This window comes from Monopterus albus, unplaced genomic scaffold, assembly GCF_001952655.1.
Source record: "Monopterus albus unplaced genomic scaffold, M_albus_1.0 scaffold14.1, whole genome shotgun sequence".
Taxonomy (NCBI): Eukaryota; Metazoa; Chordata; class Actinopteri; order Synbranchiformes; family Synbranchidae; genus Monopterus; species Monopterus albus.
Window position 1 is genome coordinate 2,334,715 of NW_018127894.1, and position 20,623 is coordinate 2,355,337.

Sequence of the window (20,623 nt, forward strand, 5' to 3'; positions counted from 1 at the left end):
TCTGACATCCCCCTGTGCCTGCTTACAAGACATTTATAGGAGAATCTATTGACTCTTAAGAAAAGTTGTATGTCGTTGTATGTAATGCCATTTTCTAACTACTGTAACATTTAAAACTGGGCAGATGACAAAACTCTTAATTAACTCTAAGTGCCGTTGTTAGCCTTTTAAAGCTAAATGTTTAGGCTGACATATGAAACATAGCCTGAAACAGTTAGAATTTCAGCTTGCTTGCCTTTGACGTTACGTTTTTGAAATAGGCATATGTTTTGTATTATATGCCGTTATTTCTTTTAAAATGAGAGCGTGGAGGCAGTGTTATTCAAAGTTGTGTTCAGTGTTTACAGTATACCCGTGTGTCATCTTGTAGATCTGTGTTTAGTTTTAATCTGGGCTGGGAGGCGACAGAACAGAGAAGCCTTGTAAAGAGAAGTGTTGCAATTACTGAGTGTTTGTGTTCCTGCATGCTCTTTGAGGTCTCTGTTCTTTGCAAGACCCAGCAATAATTTACACCATTAGCCTAACAACCTGTAGCCCTCCTGCCTCCCCTTCATACACCTCCTTCATAAGATCAGAAGCTGCTGATGCAGCTGTAGTACCCTGTGTCACTGAGCGTGCAGCAGACAGGGCGTGTAGAAGTGACTCCCTTTAGTATAGACATGTACAGTATTTGTGCTCTTCCTTAATGCTGTTGATTGAAATTCAGGTTATTCTTGTGACCTGATGATTTACATCAGGCATTCACAATGGTATCTATCTGGATTTATTATCAGGACAGCGACATGTCATCACTGACATGCTGACTGCTTTTACTTTTAGTATCAATTATGTAGTCTTGTTTGCATCTTATCTTCTTTATTGCGACATGGAAAATGCATAAGTAGGGTGACAGTAGTCAGTTGATATTTTCATCTTGTGGGTGATCAAGTTGTATGGATTTACTTTTCAAGTGGTTGAATTTTGTCAGTGGTCTGATCGTAGTGTGAACCAGACCACCTTTAGAGGGATCCATATGCCGCAAGCTGCAATGATTAGTCATGTTTTACCAAAAAAAAAAGGCTTACTAACTGATTATGAAAATAATTGAGCTGAAGCCCAAATGTGTAGGACTACAACTAATGATTATTTTCATTATTGATTAATTGCTTTTCCAGTCACATTTATGAAATGTGAAAAATTACTCTTCAGACTTTCCTAGAACCTTCTAATTACTTTTGTGCAATCAAAGGTCCAAAGAGAGACTGTTTACACTGTTATGACAATGCAAAGCACTACGTCCTCTAAGAGTAAAAGAGAATGTTACTACCCATGCATTAAAAAAAAATGAGTGAAACAACTTAAGATTTTCAGAATAGTTGCAGATTTTTTTTCCAACAACTTACCTATTAATTAACTAGATTTGTTACAGTTCTAATACTGTGCATTTTTATTCTTTTTTTAGAAAACATATACAGACACAGATTGTATTCTGATTCTGTGTAAATGGAGCTTAAGGTTAAAGGATAATGTTGGTCTTATGTGACCTTTTAATGATTATTTACCTGAAGCAACCAGGTCATTGTGTTTTTAAATGCTGTTGTAATGCATTTCGGTGCCTTAGGTAAAACACTGATTTGACAATTCATCTCAGAGAAGCAGGAAGTGATAGAGATGGACAGACTCTAATGGCATTGGCCAATGACAGTCTGCCCTTTAAACAGCTCTAATTGATGATTCAGATCACCATGGCTGTTTTCAGGCTGTCTGGCTCAAAGTAGGTAGGTAGAGCTGGAGCTGGACTGGTTGCCATAGTAACCTTTGTGACGTCTCCTAGTTCTTCTCTCTCTCAACAATGCAGGGAGGATTTAAATTCTGGAGCGCACTCTGGTTTGTTTTGCTAGAGTTGTTGTCGCAGACTTGGTTTTAGTGCTCATTTAAGTTCCTACATCTGCCAAAATCTTGTTCATGGACTAGGTGTTCACACAGGGAGAAGTCAGCGCGGCTAGTTCTCCCTCTGCTGTCGTTCAAAAATCCCAGTTTCCAATGTGAGCCGCTATCAGTACGGCAGGAGTGTATTAGATTCTCTATTGGGAATGTTGCACTAAAAATACTGTCCTGGCTGAAAGTGTACACTGATAGGAGCCTGGACTCACCACACTGTAATTCGCCTGCTCCACAGGGTCACTCAGTGCACTGCTGGTTGACTTTACTGTGACTACCCCACTTCGGCCATCTTTGTTCATTGAAGTGGTTCAGTTTGTGTGAGGTCTTGTATGAGAAAGAGGGAGGCTGTTTGTAGCTGGAATGTGTTCTCTGTTAGATCTACAGCAGACCCAACAGTTTGATAAGAAAGGTTTAATGTGGAGTAATGTGGCTTATAAGGAGAAAAGTGATTTTAATAGGCTGCCTTTTAAGCCTGTGTTAGGACAGTTTGCTTGTATTTTAAACAATCCTCAAAGTTGAATTCAAGAGAACTGCTGCAGCGTTAGCTTTCTGGTTAAGGTCATGGACTGAAAAGTGTCTTGTTTGGACACTCAGTGATTGGACCCTGTTTGTGCGTCGGTTGTCTTGTGCTGTTATGTAAAACAGAAGGTGTAAAATGAGCTGCACCCATGAAGAGGGGCACGCCTAGCTGTTATAACTCTTCCCCCACATGGCAAATCAGTCAGCCTGATGCGCCCAGTTCAGTGGTGGGTTGCTTGATAAAAAAACAAATGCAGTCCTCTCACCAGACAGCAGTCCTCCAGCTGTGGCCATGACTTGTGGTCTGTAAAAGTCAGGCTGGAGTATCCCATGATGCACCTGCAGAGGAAGACGTCTTTACGACCATCATTACTTATGTTTTGTCACACGAAGCATGTGTTTAAGAGCTTGGTTAATTTCCAGAAGAGAGAGTTGAGAAATTCTTATTACTGTTGAGTGTAATAGTCTTTAATATATTTTGCAGGAGGTTTCAAGATCACTACATCATATTCACAGCTGCAATATAGCCATTGATGGATTACCAAATGGGCCAAGGCCTGAGTTAGGGGCCCTGGGTCAGAGCTTCTCTAATATTTCTTGTTTGAAAGTTACAGAACTCAGTTACAAGTCTACCAATAGTTGCAAAACAAACAGACTCAAAATGATCAGGCAGTTACAGAATCACCACAAAGAGTTGAAAAACCATCACAGTGAGACCAAAGAGAGAAAAAATGAAAATAAAGAGAGAGAAATTGACTGCATAGAGACAGAGCTATCTAAATGAGATGCAAAACTACCAAAAAGCGATACAAAACAGAGTTGTAAGACTACAATAAAGGGACACAGAAAAACCATTAAGGCACACTAAAGGGCTAATGGGTCTGTATAGCAGTGGTGGGGGGCTTCTCACATGTGAGGATTTGCTGTTTGTCTCTTTTATATATCACTGTAAATTTAATATTACTGAATTTTGGAGTGTTAGTCAAGCAAAACAAGTAATTTGAAGGCATCACTGTGTGATCTCATAATTGACTTTTTTCTGATCTTCATTAGCCCAAATAGTTAAGAAATAATTGACAGATAATTGATCTAATTTCTAGTCCTACAGTCAATTCTTGTATTACATCATTGTGGTCCAATAGGATTTGAAGTGACTGAGACGGTGAAAATGTAACCTGTCTGTGCAACAGCATAGTTAAAGAATTTCTCATCAAACTGGATCAAATGTCTGGGTCAGAACTGACAAAGCCACAAATCTACTACTGGTGCAATACACAGTTCAGTCTCCCTCACAGACAAATATTTTTTGTTTTTATGGTCTTGAGTTTTAGAAACAGCTCCACAAATCAACACAGCGTAACCAAGCATGAGCACAGCCTCACTCTGATGGCAGCACTCCATATTTGACTTTGTTACTGGACAAAATGTCAGTGACGATGGTCTGATCAGAGGCAGAGACATGCCCACATACTTTTCAGTAAAATATTCCCTCTAATTACAAAGAGATCTATATTTATTCTCTTCACTGAGACTGTGTCTGACCTCTCTGACCCTATTTTTCCAGTTTACAGAGCAGACATCTTGCCTAACACATCAGCCACTTTCAGCAGTTGTAATCTGTCGACAGCTGCAAAAGATAAATTCTTTTTTTTTTCCCTTCCATGTCCAAGAGTTTATTTCATAAATGTTTGTGAGTCATGCATGAAGGTAGCTAGTTTCTAAATAACCTGAGTATTTTCTGTCATGTCTTCTCAGTTTGTCCTAGCAAGGACATCCGGAACAATGTGACCAACCTGCAGACGCTCCAGAACTGCACTGTGATTGAAGGCCACCTGAAGATCTTACTCATGTTCAGGACCAAGCCCGAGGACTTCCGGGGCCTCAGTTTCCCCAGGCTGACAGTGATCACCGACTACCTGTTGCTCTTCAGAGTGTATGGCCTGGAGAGCCTGAGCGACCTCTTCCCCAACCTAACAGTTATCAGAGGCAACCACTTGTTCTTCAACTATGCCCTAGTGGTGTTTGAGATGCTACAGCTGCGAGAGATCGGCCTCCACAGCTTGATGAACATCACCAGAGGAGCTGTGAGACTTGAGAAGAACCCTGATCTCTGCTATCTCTCCACTCTGGACTGGTCCAAGATCCTGGACTCGGTCGAGGACAACTACATCATGGCTAACAAGAACGACAGAGAGTGTGGAGACGTGTGTCCAGGGACAGCTGTCGGAAAGGCCACCTGCCAGACGACCACAATCAACGGACACTTCAGTGAACGCTGCTGGACACAGAACCACTGCCAAAGAAGTAAGCACTCTATATTTGTTATAATTACCTAGCACTCATGCATAATTGACATCTGGTATTATTGACGATAGAACTCGAGTCACACCATCTGCAAACAAAAGCATTGTCACGTGATAAAACAAATGGCGGTCCTGCATGGCTGACAGAGGGGGATCCAAACATATCAGACACTCAGGTATTCATATAATTTGTTATGGGAATAATGTTGAAAATACACTCACTGAATAGTCGACATTTTTTAATGACTCATAATGGTCTATAGGCTCAGCTGGCAGCTCATTAGTTTTATTCAGTTACTTTATTGATAGGCTGACTTCCCCCTTATAGCTATCATTAATAATAGTGTGACAATTAGGGCTGGATATTGATTTCTCAGTTCAGTTCGACTTCAACTCCATTTCGATTCGATTCACAGACTAAATTATAGAAACATTTCCTGATTATAATATTTTGGATCGAGGATTTATTTTTCTTGGCAAATACAAAACTACTAAAACACAACACATCTAGACTTTTTAGCTACATGTGTAAAACAGTTGCGCAGGAATAATAAAAAAAAAAACCCTGCACCATTCATTCTGCATAATTTGAAAAATAAATGCTATCCCACACTGAGCATACAGCAGCATATGCTTCAATTTGGGTGTCCACTCTAATGATCAGTTTGATCACAGACAGGACAGAAACTGATTTATCTGCACTGTCTGTGTTGACATCAGTCTGATACCTGAAAGTGGCTGCTGGCTAGCGTTAGCTCCTCCACAAGAATACACACTGTTCTCTTGACTTCCACGGCCTCACATCTCATAACCAGAGATAATATCTTTTCAATGAAGCAAAAAAAGAGCTTAGATCAGTTTGCAGATCTAGGTTTGTCAGTCTGTCCCTTTCGTACACGGGATCTCTTGGTCCACTAAGAGTTAGCCACAGTCAGCTCATCAGCCTGAGTCATGACCGTCCGTAAAGTGCGGTGCAGCCTCATAGACTAACTATTCACTTTCATTTATGGCCTGTTTTGACTCACTGCAGCTAATATAGCCAGCTATTATCTACCTCGCATTGTAACAAGTTGTTAGAGAACATCTTACACATCATGCAGCTCAAACTGAACCATCGACATCAAGAAATCTCTGCAAACACTTAACATTTAGTGTAAGTTGTATGTTTACTGAGAAAATCTGTAAATGCAGAGATTGATCTTGTGATTTCAGGAATCAATATTGAATCATGCCTATAAGAATCACAGTTAATTGGAAAATTGATATTTTTATACAGCCTTAATCACTGTAGGACTAAGTACCACTGAAGTGTCAATGCCAAAATGATTAATTACTTATAATTTTGGTAACTGATCAGTTGTTTAAGGCATTCATTTAAGAAAAAGGCCAGAACATTTGCAGGTTTCAGGTTTGATCCTCAGTGTTAAATGTGGGTACAGTGGAACCTCGGTTTTTGTATGCCCTACTTTTCATATGATTCGCTTTTTGACGACTTTTTTTGTCGAAATGTTGTCCCAGTTTTCGTACATCCGCTCGGTTTTCATACAGTTGATTGGTCGGTTCAGCGTCATTAGTCCGTACCAAACTTGTCCGCCTGCCTGCATGACTTGGCCACTCATTTCCCGGAAGAAATGAGTGAAGGGAAGTAACCCCAGATTGGGCCTTGATACATGAAGTCCTTATGGAGGGGGATTCCCCTTCCAAACAAAACCTCTCCTCCTCCCTCTCCCCTCCTCACGGTCTTCTATATGCCAGCAAGAGTCTTCAATAAAGGTAAAAGTGATGTTAAATGTTAATTTATCCATTTCATTAGTCATTTATATTAATTTCCCATTGTTTTCTGTATGTAAAAATATAGTTATTCTCTATAAAATGTATTTTTTGTTAATATTTTTGGGTGTCTGGAACGGATTAATTGCATTTACATTATTTCTTATGGGAAATATTTGGTTTTCGTACATTTGGTTTTCATCTGACTTTTTCGAACGGATTAATCACGAAAACCGAGGTTCCACTGTATTTGGACTGACCAACCGTTTATTAACTAAATTGTTTGTGGATTATTTGGTGGGGGAATTGATAATAAAAATAATCTCTAGTTGCAACCTGTCAGCCAAAATCCTTTCACTAGCTTTTTCCAGGGCCTTCAACTGCATCATAGTCTTCACCAACAGATTGCTCACTTATGTCACATATTCATAACAGTTTGGCTTCTACATTATGTTCATGGTGAGATTGTGCTGCTAAAATATTTTCACTACCCTTATTAAAAATGATAAACTGTATCTAAGACATCATTTAAAAATAATTTCCTATTATTACACTGTCATATGAATTTTGCCATTGATTAGTAACAGCTCCACATGCAGCACTTCTCAGCTACTTTTCATCAACACATTATTTTTATTCCCCTTTTCACACATACACCCACTGTTTACAGAATTCAGTTCTGCATTTGGATCAGAAAAAAGCTGATGAGGGTCAGTGTTTAAACAACAATAGGTGAATGATGAATCACTGCTTAAATGTTGTTCTGTCAGTTAGTTGTATCTCTTTATTGTGAAAATGTAGGAGTTGTGTCATGTGCTCAGGTATAGTTAAGTAGGTCAGAGGCCTGTGTCAATGCAGCATGAGTCGATCTGTAATGAGACCCAACACCTCGCCAGTTGGCCTGTGAATCTTTACTCTCATTGGACTGTAGTGACATCATTGCTCTTGTTGCGTGGAGGAGGTAAACAACATGATGGACATCACAGCACATAGTTTTTTTCTTCCCCTGCGTGTTGGCTTTTACTGTAAAACAACAAGCCCAGCCATTTCACACGGCCAAAGAGTTCAAGTTCGAGTGCTGAGAAGAATTTTGCACGTGGGTGTTGTCGGAACACCTTGGCTCGCACCATCACGCAACACTGCTTACATCAGTTTAACCACTCGTTTGAACCAGTTTCTCTGCACGTCTGCCTCTTTATGCTCTCATTAATGTGTCGGCAGTTATGAGAAGTTCCTGTTCGCCTGAGCGAGGCCTATTATTATGCTCTTCAGTCCCCTTGCAACTTAGACTGAATTTTTATAGTTTCCCACCAACAACTTAGCATTTGCGGTGACTACTCATAGTCTTCACAAACTCTCAAAGGCGTTTGCAGAGTAGGCCCAGAAGACCTAATTGTCCAATTGTGGTTGTGTGGTGAATGTCAGGGCAGAAATGTTACATAAAAGGTTTCGCAGCAGATATGATTTCCTAATTGTGAAATGTTTCTGACGATAAATCAAGACCAGACACTGATCTGCAATCATGGGCCTGCTTTCGGCACAGGCAGGGCCTGTGGTCATGTGGTCTGGGACCTGTGGTTTTTTGCCTACTTTCACTAAAGCATGAAAAGACCCGTTAAGCCCCAGCTAGAACCACACGACACAGTGCAAGGCATTTGGCATCCTCCTTAGATTTACTCTGTACTTTTTATAGACCCACCGTGCTTCTAAAATTAAACTACTTGTTGCTTTTTTTTTTTTTGTACGCTTGTTGGCGTGTTGTTTTTGGGACAATAATGATTTTTGTACACAACGATGTGCATGTTACAAACACATATGCCATATCTGATTTGAAATGGGTTCATCTAAATTTGTCAAATTCAGTTCGAATTATATTTTATGCTCTTTGGAGTTTTATTAAAGATAGACATTTTCAACAGAGCTATTTTTGTTGTTGTTTTTGTCAAATTACTTATTATATTCAGATTTGGTAAGGAGCCGTCCCTGGTAGGCTAGTGGTTAAGGTGCAGCGCTCTCGCCGCTGCAGCTGGGTTCGAATCAGGGTTGCGTCAGGAAGGGCATCCGACGTAAAGCACATGCAAAATGTCAACATGCAGCTCGTCAGTGTGACGATTCGTTGTGGCGACCCTTCAAAACGCGAAAAGCCGAAAGTGACTTTCATTCAGATTTGGTAAGGGTTTTGACTGCTTAAGCCACTAGTCAGCACTTTGGGCAATTATTAACTTGTTAGGGAAAATATCCCTTCTGCCAGCATCATCAGACTTTAACTAGTGTGCAATGTGATTGATCAGTCTGCCACCTGAATCAGAAAAATCTAGATGTATCTCAGCAGTTTAATAACTAGATAGCTGTTTAAGCAGCCATCACGGCTGTTCTGCTTGTTTGCCCATAAGTTTAATGTTATATTTCATAAAAATGTAATCATTTTTTTTCTGAACGGAATGCTCATTTTTTCATGCGAGGTAGAGTGCCTCTGCTTTAAAATGCCAGAGGAAATCCAGTAGTGTCTCAGCATTCTCAGTTTGTAATATTCTTAAAAGTTATAGTTCCTGTGTCTGTGTGAATTTGGTCATCTGCCCATTTCCATGAGATTGTGCAGGTGTCTGTGTGCAGCCCAGGATTTATGACCATGCGGACTGTACTGTACAGACACAGACCATACACACATGTGATCACGTCATATACTATAATGTATATGTATAGTCTATGTTCCTGTCTGTTTTGTAGTTTATTTGGAACTTTAGTGTTAATCCAAAAAATATCAAGGACTATTTTGTAAAACTCTGTTACTGGTAATGCCAGTTATCAACACAGCCTTATTTAAATTTGTTACTAAACAAAGCAGACCTTAATTTCCATTTAAAAATTGGGTTGAAAATATGAATGTGCCTATTTTGCTGTTGAGCATTTTCTCCTAATGAAGTACCATTTCTTGCCAACACTCATTTGTAGGTAATGGGCACATGATGATTGTAAAGGCTGTTCCACAGCTGTTAGGACGTCGGCTTATTCTGAGCACTGAAAGAGGCTGGCACCGGAAAATATTGGCTGTGACTCAATAAGAAATCAGGGGAATTTTACAAAAAAATTTTTTTTTTTTTTTTTTTTTTTTACTTCTTAGAAAAGTGACAGCGTGACTTGCATCACTGTGCCTGGTCTGACTCAAACTGGCATCACGCTGGTTCATAGTTGACACCATAACATAGCTAGACTTTCAAGGGTGCAACTAATCATGCATATCTAAGAACTTCTTCTCATTCAAATTTGGGGAAAATACCAGTGGAAATATGCAGCTTGTTAGTCATATCAATTCATTATTTTTATGTGCATACAAAATTCTTAGCTCACAACAATCAGTAAGATAGGCGCCTTTACAGTAACGTTTGGTTTGAGGAGTGCTTCATGTGATAACTATAATGGAAACCGAGGAATGAAAAATGCCTGGATCACATCAGTTGAGGCCATTTAAGCTTTAATTCTTTAAAACTTATTCAACCCCATGAAAGGCAGTGCAAACAGGGTATTTGCTGGTGTTGTAAAATCTTAAAAAGCATTGAATACAGTTTCCTCACAAAAGGCATTGGAATAAAAAAAAAAAGCTTTCATTTTTATTTACTAAATTATAAAATACCTCTTGCTTTCATTAGGGAATCATGTTAGTTACAGTAAAAAGAGTTAATGTATCTGATTGTAGGCTGTCAAGAGACTAAAAGTTGGATTGTTTTCTGAGAGGCACCATCATATCTGTAGCAGACACTGTTACTGCTGCTTGCTGGTGTAGCTGGTTTTCTTTATGGAGCAGTTTCTGTTGCAAGCCTTTCACCAAACCCCAAAGCAATATACAGTAAATGAGCATGTGTTTCCCAGGTGGCTAGTACTTTACACATTATAAAATGTGATGTTAATAATCCACCCTCTGTTGGCGATGGTCACCACAGCAGCTTTCACCAGTGTTACTGATCTGTTATATTATCCCATAAAAATATCCGCAGATCTTTCACACTTGTGCAGTTAAATCTTGGTTACTTCAGACAGTGTAAAAGGCTGTGGCAGTTCAGAGCTTTTGGGCAACATTATTAACAAATATTAGGGTCTTGTGTTTTGTAATGAGGAAACATGGCATGTGTTTTTAATCATTTTGGAACAACAATGGAGGTCTATGGCACAGACGAATAAGATAATCCAGGACTGACAGACATTCACAGTGAGTAGAGGCAATTCATTGTTGGTTTTACTCTTTGGATTGTTGAAAATATGGTTGATATAGAAAATGACCAGCCTTATCCTTTAATAAGCTCCCATAAATGGAGAACAGCTCTTGGCAGGCAGCCTAGCCTCTGATTGGTTCGGCACTTGCCGCACTTGTAGTATATGTGCGTAGCCTGTGGACAAAGAGAGAATACTGTTGATTTCATGCAGGTTGTCACAGCTGGGTTATTGCTGTGAATCGCATTCGAGCCAGGTCAGGTGAGGACCTGGTGCCAGACCTTTGATATCAGTAGTTTAAATTTAGTCTTGGCTCATACTACAAATATCTGTCCACCAATCACAAGATGGATTTGGAGATTTGTCAGGGTTACTTTGTGTATGTGTTACGGCAACATTGACACCCACTATAAATCACACAGGGACATAACCTTTGTGTGTGCACAGAGTGCACGGCTATTGTTTGGTCTTGCTGCTAGGAAACAGGAGAGTAACACTGTGATGTAATTGTGGATATGAACAGATCAGTCATTCACCAAGGCCACATCGGAAGGAAAAGCCAGGTCACTACGCCTCACTGTTGACCTCAGCACGCCTCTCCGTACACCTTGTTGAAGCTCCCACACTCAGTGGTCAACTCTGGGGCCTCGATCCTCTTCCACCCTGAACAATAGGGTGTTCATCCTGATTGTTTCCTGTCTTTGTTGGTCTCCATCCTCTCTGAGGTTATGGACGGACACAGAGGCATGGAGTGCCGCCCTGGTAGAGGCAGACACTTTTATGAGACCAGAATACTGACGGGTGACATGTGGAGGTCAGCAAGGCAGGAAAGAGCACAAACCTAGCTGTTAGTAAAGCTGGCTGTGGGAAGCAGTAGGATATTGTTGTTATGGATTCCCACTGTGGCAAAACCTTGAAGAAACTGTGGTATAATTGAAAACTAACTATATTAAAACTATGAGTATGACATAACATTCCACTTCCAGGTCCAAACTCCCCCAGACCTAAACAGAGGAGCCTGTCACCCTCTACACAGTAACATCCTTTTTTTAGCGAGGCATCACTGGGAGTAAAAAAACAGGACTACGTTCTTAAGATTCAGATAGAACAGTCAGTGTTGGCATTCTGCCTGGTGGCATAATAACCAAACTTTATTACGCATCATAGTAAATTTATTCCAATATATAGCTATATATATCATCTTATATGTCCTTTTTAATAGTTCCCAGTTTTTACCATTGCTTTCATCAGCATAAAATGTGTCAATGTATAGTGTTTACAGCTTCATGCTAACTATCATTAGCTAGCTACGTTGCAAGGCAGCAAAACAATGCACTTATAGAAGTTTTCTTTTTATTAATTGAAGAATACTGTTACTTATCTAATCAACTCTAGCCATTTCTTTTTCTCCTTCCCATTCCAAGGAAAGCAGTAAAATGACAGCTGACCCATGATTTTTGATACAGATCTATTGAAATAATAGGGAACACAACACTGGGGCATATGGAGAGGAGGAGAAGAAACCAAAGTTGGGACCTGGAAACAGAATGTTACATCACCACTTAACAAGTGGATAGGTCATTTTGTACCTGCTTGAGGTGTGGGGACATGTACTTTGAATGCCTCTCTGACATGTCGAGGCCTTGTGCAAGATCATTTCAACAGGCTGATGGTGGCTTACAGTATGCATTCATGATGGTAAGCAAGAACTGTGTTTGAAAGCCCCACTGGCCTTGTCCTCCTCCTATCACATGAATCATTCCTACAGTTTCTGTTCTTGTCGTGGACCTCATTCATTCCCTGTCCATGATACAATATGCAACCTTTAAGTTTTAATCTATTTTTGCCATTCACAACAGCAAGAAGTAAATTCAGCTGTGTTCAGACTAAAACTTGATAAAATAAGAGAAAAAGAAAATTGAAACTCATGCTGAGTGTTAACAGCTCACAATGTGCAAAATGCTTTCTCTGTCACAAGTGTTCAACACAGACAGCTTTACAGCACTGCAGCCTCTGTTCATTTCCTGACCAAGGGTGGTGTTTGATGGCTTTTGCAGCTGCACTTAAAGAAATTTTTACAGTTCTTGAAATTTCCCCCATGTCTTAAAGTAATGATGGTCTGATTTTTCCTCTTGAATTCATTGAGCGGTTCCTGCCATAATATGGATAACTGCAGAAGTCAAACTGCTGTATACCAGCACTACTCGACACAACACAACTGATGGTCTCAAATGCATTAAGAAGGCTAGACATTCCGTAGCTTAACTTTGACAAGGCTCACCTGTTAACTCAGAATCATTCCAGGTGACTGTCTCATGAAGCTGTGTAAGATGTTCTCAATAGTGTGCAAAGCTGATATCAAGGCAATCAGCGAGGAATCTAAAACATAAAACAGATTTTGGTTTTGTTTTCATTTTTACATAATTTACTATGTATTATTTCATAGTTTTGATGTCTTCAGTATGTTGGTATGCAAAGACAAAATGAATTAGGGCAAAGAAGCATAAATAAAATGGTCTTGAGTAGTGATTTAAAGAGCTGTGCTGAAGAAAAAAAGAAAAGAAAGCTATTTTACTGAAGCTGATGTTTATTTGAACTGGCCATGACAAAACCTGAAATTCAGACCAGCTATGTGTATTGCCCAGTGCTTGTGTAATGCAGTCGGTTACAATGCATGAAGGAACAACAAGGGCAGAAAATGCCTCACTTGACCTATAGTATATGGACTTTATGACCCAATTAGTTGAACTTACTTTGAAATGTCAGTTCGGACCTGTCTGACCTAAATTCTATTACAAAGGTTTGTTTTGCAACAAGGCATTAAAAGAGAAAAAGGAATCAAACATATGCATAGAACTCATAAAGCCCCCACCCCGTTGTTTTTTCAACTTTGGCAGTCTCCTCTTTTCATTGTAATATGTAAAGTGATATTCTACTAGCCTAAACCTGGATGCCCTCCACACACACACACACACACACACACACACACACACACACACACACACACACACACACACACACACACACACACACACACACACACACACACACACCATGAGTCTTCTCCTTTGAGCTGAATAAACTGCTCTGACACTCAGTTTTGTGGAACTGCACCCTACGAACCCTCGCCATTCAGCTACTGGAGCTGTTCCCATGGAATCCCAGACATTTCAGGCATTTGTTGAAGCTGGGCTGAAAGGCATTTCTTCTCTGCTGTACATGCTCACACTTACCATACTGTAGCTGTTCGACTCACTGCTGTTTTACTGTTTACTCTTTGGTTTGTGTTATTTGGGTAAATAGTTTTGGTGCTGTCGTAATTTATTGTACGCATGTGGGTGTAATGTGGCAAAATATCCTTGTCAAATATGAGAAGATCTCTCTGTAAAATGGCAAGGATGCGTCAGAGTTAAGCCTTTTAATGTGTTTGTACTCAAGGCCTCAAATGAAGGATGTAATGAAAAACATCACATAATGGTGCTTTTTAATTGTATTTTGTGAAAGGAGGTTGATTCCAGGAGTTGGATGTAATTAATTTTGGCATCTTAGTGCATTTAAAGGTTGAGGCTGTCATCCAAGGCCACTAGCATAACACACCAAAATCTCCAACCAAGAATGTCAGTGATCAAGTTGTGTTGTGCGTAATGAAGGAACTGGGTTTTGCAAGAATGTGTGGAATAAAAAATGACAGTATCCTTGATTGTATTGCATTGGTTTTGATCAATCATGAATCTAACACGTGTTGTGTTAAATCAGTGTTAAATCAAAGTCAACCACAGAGATAGACATTATTATAGCCCCTGAGCCCTGGAAGGAAATGAAGAGTCAAGGCTGTGGTGTTCATCACTTGCCTGCAATATAACTGCCCATCAATGAGTGCACTGTGTTTTTCATTTTTTCTCAAGTCACGGATGAACTGGATATCCTGCCTTCAGATGAGATCGGCAGCAGGGTAACATTAAAAACAAAAAGTGCTTTTCCATGTTGTTTGCGTGTTTTTGTTCTATTAAAAGAGGCCGGGGCCACTTAATGAAATTGTTTATGGTACCTGTTGCTGCCCGAGCTGTCTCAACTGAGCCCTGCTGCTGCTGAGTCAGACCAGCTGACAAGCAGTTACCGGGGGAAAAATGAGACAAGTAAAACCCAGGTCATTAGCCCCGGCTTTTTTTATCATTATTATTTTAATCGTGTTTAGACTATTACAGTCTTTCCTCTGATGCACTGAGTGTTACTTGAATATGAATTTAATTGACCACAGTTTGCTTCTCTGTCTTTGATGTTGCTCGTCTGTGTTTTGATGCGTGAATGAATATTATTATATTGTTAATCTGTTAATAGGCACACGTGAGATGCCATGTTACTGTACACATGCGAATCCATCTTTGTGAGATGATTCTTAACATGGGGAGGAATTACACTTGTATATCATGGGCAGTATGGCACAGCTCTACTAACATCTCAGCTCAGATGTCATGCACTCGATAAATGGATTCATTGTTGTGTTTATGTCCCAGCATCCATCCATCTTCATTTGTCTGCATCTCATTCTTATTAAAGGTACAGAGCTAATTGCAGTAAGCAGAGACGTGTTTGGACATAGAAGTGGTGACTATAATAAGATCTGTTCCTCACTAGAAGAGAAGAAACTAGAGAATATGCTAATGGAACTGGCACTGTTGGGGATTTGGATTTTGATAGAAAACTATAGCTCTGAAACATGGTATATTCACATCAGGGCAAGGGACAAATGGAAAATGGCTCAGGTGTCTGGCTTTGTTGCTCTAGGACATTATGTGTTCTTGCAGTCTGTTGGTACTGTTCAAGTATAACATTGTGCTGTCTGTGGCAGTGTTTCAGATCTCTATGCTGTAGTTTATGAAGCTGACAGTAGTCAGTAAACCAAACTGAAGGCCTCACTTGTATTAAATGACCAGAAACAAACATGGACACCAGTGAAGCTGGTGAAGGAAATGCCTGGTCAGTAAAGTAAAGGTTAGTTGAAGGAGACTTGTGGTACTATACTGTGCATTCAGAAGCACCATCTACTTTGAGATCAGTGTAATAGTACTCAGGTTGTCTGTAAATGTACAGAACATGTAATAACATTGTGTTACCTAATTTTTCTGGTGGAAAAACAGATTACATTTGTTTATTTATACTGACAAAACTATAAACCACAAAATTGCAGTGTGATTCTAGCAAGCAAAATAAAGGCATCACTTCTGATGGTTCACTGAAAGCATTAAAAAAACAATGTTCCAGTGAATGAAGCACGGGTTCAGCAAGTCTTGTTTTAAAAAGAAACAAATGAAGTAGCTGCTTGGGAACAGCCATTAGAAAGCATAAACATCATGCAGAAATATTTGTTTTACAGGCTTGAATTTGCATAGGTTCCTTGGTTTCAAAATAAAGACGTTCACTAAGTGGGTAAACCAGCTGCAGGCACATTGCTTTATTGAGCAATAACCATCTGGATGTTAAACATGCATTTTGTGCTGAAACTATTACTTGATGAAGCAGTTACTTTCTCAACACAAAGTTTGGTTTTTGGATGGAGAATTAGTTGATTTTCTCTGTTTAATGGCATATTGAATATCACTGCATTTAGACCGTAGCAATTTGAAGATGTCTCCTTGGGCTCTGGGAACTTGCCGTTAGTGTTTTATGCTCTTTTATGACATTTTATAGACTGAAATGTTAGATTAAACCAGAATGACAATAGTCCTTAGTTGCAGCCTTATATGCATTTAATACACAAGCAAATTAGTTTTTTTGTTTCTTCCTTTTTCCTTGCCTTTTCTGTTTTTTTCTTATCTAGTTAGCTGTTGTGTGGTACCAAGCAGTCCGTGTCTTCAATTTCAATTTAGGCAGTTTATTTAGGACCAGCATTGCTGCTGTTGTTTTATCAGTTTGTTTGAAATTGTCAACACCGATTGTAGCAGCATTGAAAGGTCACCATTCCTTAAGACTTGTGTCTCAGCAAAAACCCTCTTTTATAAGAAACTAAATTCTACCCTTTTATGGTTGTGGAATTTTAATTACCCACCATCACACCGCCACATTCCTGTTTGGTATTTTCTGGTGTCTAATGTGATATTGACGCAAAATGTCTAAATATGCTGCTGTTCCATCCCTGCCATGCAAGGAACCTGGAAAAAGTGATTTTAGGAAGGATTGTGGTTAATGCAAAGTACCATGGTTCTTCATTTTGGGCAGAAATCTCTGAGTTGCTTGTCACTTGTGGCACAAAGTGTAGATTCTTTCTGCCTCTATGAATGTTCTTTAAGTTTGACGTTGGTTGCAGATCTGCCTCTTCACCTCCCATTTCCAAGATGACCTCACACTGACAGAGTACGTTGTCATTCAAGTAAAACCTTTGATAGTGAGATAAAGTGCCAAGTGTTTCTGCATCATTATTCCTCAGCAGCCCCGCTGCTCTTTGCACAAACCTCAGGACGAGATCAGTCAGTGTGCCAGAGGAACCAGGGACAATAGGACAGAGGAGTTCAGAGACTGCAGGGACATACATTCAACCTCAGTATATTTTTTTTAAAATGATGTAGCCAGTTGTAAACAGTCCAAAGCCCAAAGAAATTACTTTTTTCATGATACAAAACGTATAAAAGCAGAAAGCCCCCACAATGGAGCATCTGGAAGCAGCTAATAATTGGCATTTTTCTTCACTAAACAAAAAATTGTTTCTAATAAATTTCATGTTGATTGGCTAATCAATAAACAGTTTTAGGTCAAATGTAACATAATACATTAACCTACACAGATATTTGTGATATATGTGCATGTAATCATCATTATTTGAGCAATAACCTTTAACAACACAAAAATAATGTCCCTTCAGACAGAACACCACATGTTTACCAGGCAGTGTTTTAAAACGTACTGGGCAACCAACAAATGACAACAACATATTTGTTATCACATGTACATTATGTCAAATTAATCATAGTCATTTTGTAAGAGTAGGCATCTGTTGCGCAAACAGAAATTTTTCAGTTGTTCCAGGGCCGTTGAAGTAAGGACTCCTAATGAGTTGTAGGCATGATGAGGCATGAGCCGCCTCCTGGAGCACTGTGCTGTTCAGCACAGTACTAATGTAACATGATTGTCTCAGCGTGAGTTTGAACCCAGTACTACAGGAAACACTGTGTTTTTCTCAGCAAGGACTCCTGAATAAAAAGTTGTTGTTCAAGGGCTAAAGATTTATGGTCATGGCAAAAAAAAGCGCTTAATAGGAGCAGCCAATTCATGGTGGTATGGGGTCTGTAAGAGTAGTGCAGCTCATTGTAGTTCAGCCCAGCCTCATACTACTGTATACGGCTGCTGTGTTAGTATTTTGCGTACCTCCCATTACTGCTGCTGCTGTCCAACTGGGTGGGTGAGAAGTGGGAGGTACACAAAAGGTTAAACTGTCCGCCTGTCTTCCATGGAAATGGGAGAGGCCATTTGAATGGCTAGCTTCTACTGCTAGCCAACACATTGGCTAAGGCTGAGGGTGGATCTGCTGCTGGGCGTGTGCTCCGGCATAGAGCCCCACTGGAGGATCAGGAGTCAGTGAGAGCAGACAGCCAAGCTGTATGTATACTGTACATGTGCATGTACATGTATGTATGCATGTGTGCATTTGCGGAGAAGCTCAAGAGGCGGTTTTAAATTAAACTTTGGAGAAAATTGGATATCTTACTTTTGGTTGTGGAAAACCTCATCTATCTATACCCAGGAGGAGATTATTTCAACTGGCAGACTGACATGGGTAAAAGGTGGTTATATAATTTATTTTTCTAGCACTGTACCCCCTTTAGCGTCCCCCTTGCACTGTCATTCTCATATTGCTCTGCCCTCCCAAAGACATGCACTTTTGTCATGCTTAAAGAGCTTACCTCTGTTAATATATAGGATGACAGGGGACCTATGTTGTTTTGTTCTTTTAAGGGCTGCCCACACAATACTGATGAAGACGAGGCATTTCGGACACAAGCTCACTATGTCATGCTCAGCAGTAGCTGGTTAAAAGGGAAAACAAATACAAAGGTTCTTTGTGTCCTGTAATTAGAAGTATGGCACAAACATGTTCCACTCTGTTCATGGTTCTGGTTAATGAGGCTAAATATTGGTTCAAGCAAGTCATCTTACACATGTTTCCCTTGCAAAACACTGTATAACACTGCAAAACATGAATGCCAGTATTTTCCCTCCTCTGTCTCACTTTCACCAAGCCTTCAGGGTAAGTGTCTGACTCTGTTAACTAGTGTTGGATCTCTGCCTTTGGTATTTAGTATGCTTAAAGGTCAATGGCAGATGGTCCTCTGCTTGCTACTGCATTAAGGAGGGGTTTCACCCCTGCTGACAGAGCTCTGACCATCTGAGATTTCTGTGGAGTTCTGTTGTGGGGGACTGATTAAAATCAATCTGTCATCTGGGGAATTGAAATATTTGTAAGTAATTGAATGGCGATATGCTTCTATTTTCTGTGTTCCTCTTCTTTCACTTTTCTCACCTTAGTTTCATGGTAATGGTCACCTTCTCTAACCTGACGGTGTTCTTCTCTTCCTACCTGCAGTGTGTCCCCTTCATTGCAAACACCGAGCCTGTACCAAGGATGACCAGTGCTGTCATGACCAGTGCCTGGGCGGCTGCATGAAGCCCAACTCGGCCAGTGACTGCGTGGCCTGTCGTGGTCTCCAGCATGAGGGCAACTGTGTGGAGCACTGTCCCGAAAACTACTTCACCTACAATGGTTGGCGCTGTGTCTCCTTCGCCTTCTGCCAGGATCTCCATAACAAGTGTAAGCGGGAGAAGGAGCACAGCAAGAGCGCCGACTGCCATCAGTACGTCATCCACAATGGTGCCTGCATACCTGAGTGTCCCTCCGGCTACACAACCGTCAACTCCTCCTTGTAAGTGGACACTCGTGTCGCTGTGACGGGCTCTTGATGATCTAATGGAGCGATGCATGATCAGTGAAGCTGGCTGAATATTCTTCATGCATACACGCAAACACATTTACATACACGTCAGAATTTAATGCACGGCCTTGACGTACTTAAGGTACATGTAGTCACAGAAACACAAAGGCAGGATGAATAATCAGAAATGTTGTATATAAAAGTGTTTTTTTTTTTATTTATTATGGATTGTTATTTTTGAATCGATAATCAAACACAAAGGATATTATTATTTAACAGCCCAATAAGAGCAAATAACACAAGAGAATGTCTCAACAATAACAACAGACCCCAACCACCACCCAACATGCTCCCACCTACTGACAACCCCGGCGAGGAAAGAAAATAAGTAAAAAATCCAGTGTAAATTTAAAAGCACTTCTATCTGCACAGATTCCTGCCATTGTGTTTTTTTTATTGCACAGAACGACAGTGCAGGAGCTGAAGGTCCTCCTGCTGAGCTCAGACGGTGCTCTGTATATGTGCACGCATACACACCTCTTTATCGTACATGCGTGAGACTGCTATGTCACAGCGGTGCAGTGCAGTAGGAAGGCTGGTGCAGTTGTGTTTTTCATTTTGACTCGATACCTGTTCACTTCAGTTTTTTAGTTGATCACTTGCTGCACGGAACTGATGGTTGTTTATCAGCCGCTGGTGTCTGCACTGTGGTGTGCAAGCTATATGCAAATGTGCAAATGTTTAGTTCCTTCTCTGCGTTGTCTGCTTATCTCTGTAGTTGCTTCAAACAGGGTTTCCTTCCTAAAGCAGGGTGTTATACTTGTGCTGACCAGCCAGTGGCCATCTATGACACCTTCACTGACTGAGCCAGGCCTGCTGATTTGTGTGGGCATGCCTGCAAGCACAGACCCTCCAGGGAGCGCTAATCATTTTGCTTGGGCAGAGGTTGAAATCATAAGACTTGTCTTTTGTTACAGCACA

At 40.3% G+C, this 20,623-nt stretch overlaps 1 protein-coding gene across 1 annotated transcript in view; it reads left to right on the forward strand.

The window, feature by feature from the left end:
* insra (insulin receptor a) overlaps positions 1-20,623 on the forward strand; it is a 43,751-nt gene that overhangs the window by 5,554 nt on the left and 17,574 nt on the right. The window contains exons 2-3 of the mRNA XM_020591353.1: positions 4,198-4,746; positions 19,297-19,633. Of these exons, the coding sequence (XP_020447009.1) occupies positions 4,198-4,746; positions 19,297-19,633 (886 nt within the window). The remainder of the gene's footprint in view (positions 1-4,197; positions 4,747-19,296; positions 19,634-20,623) is intronic.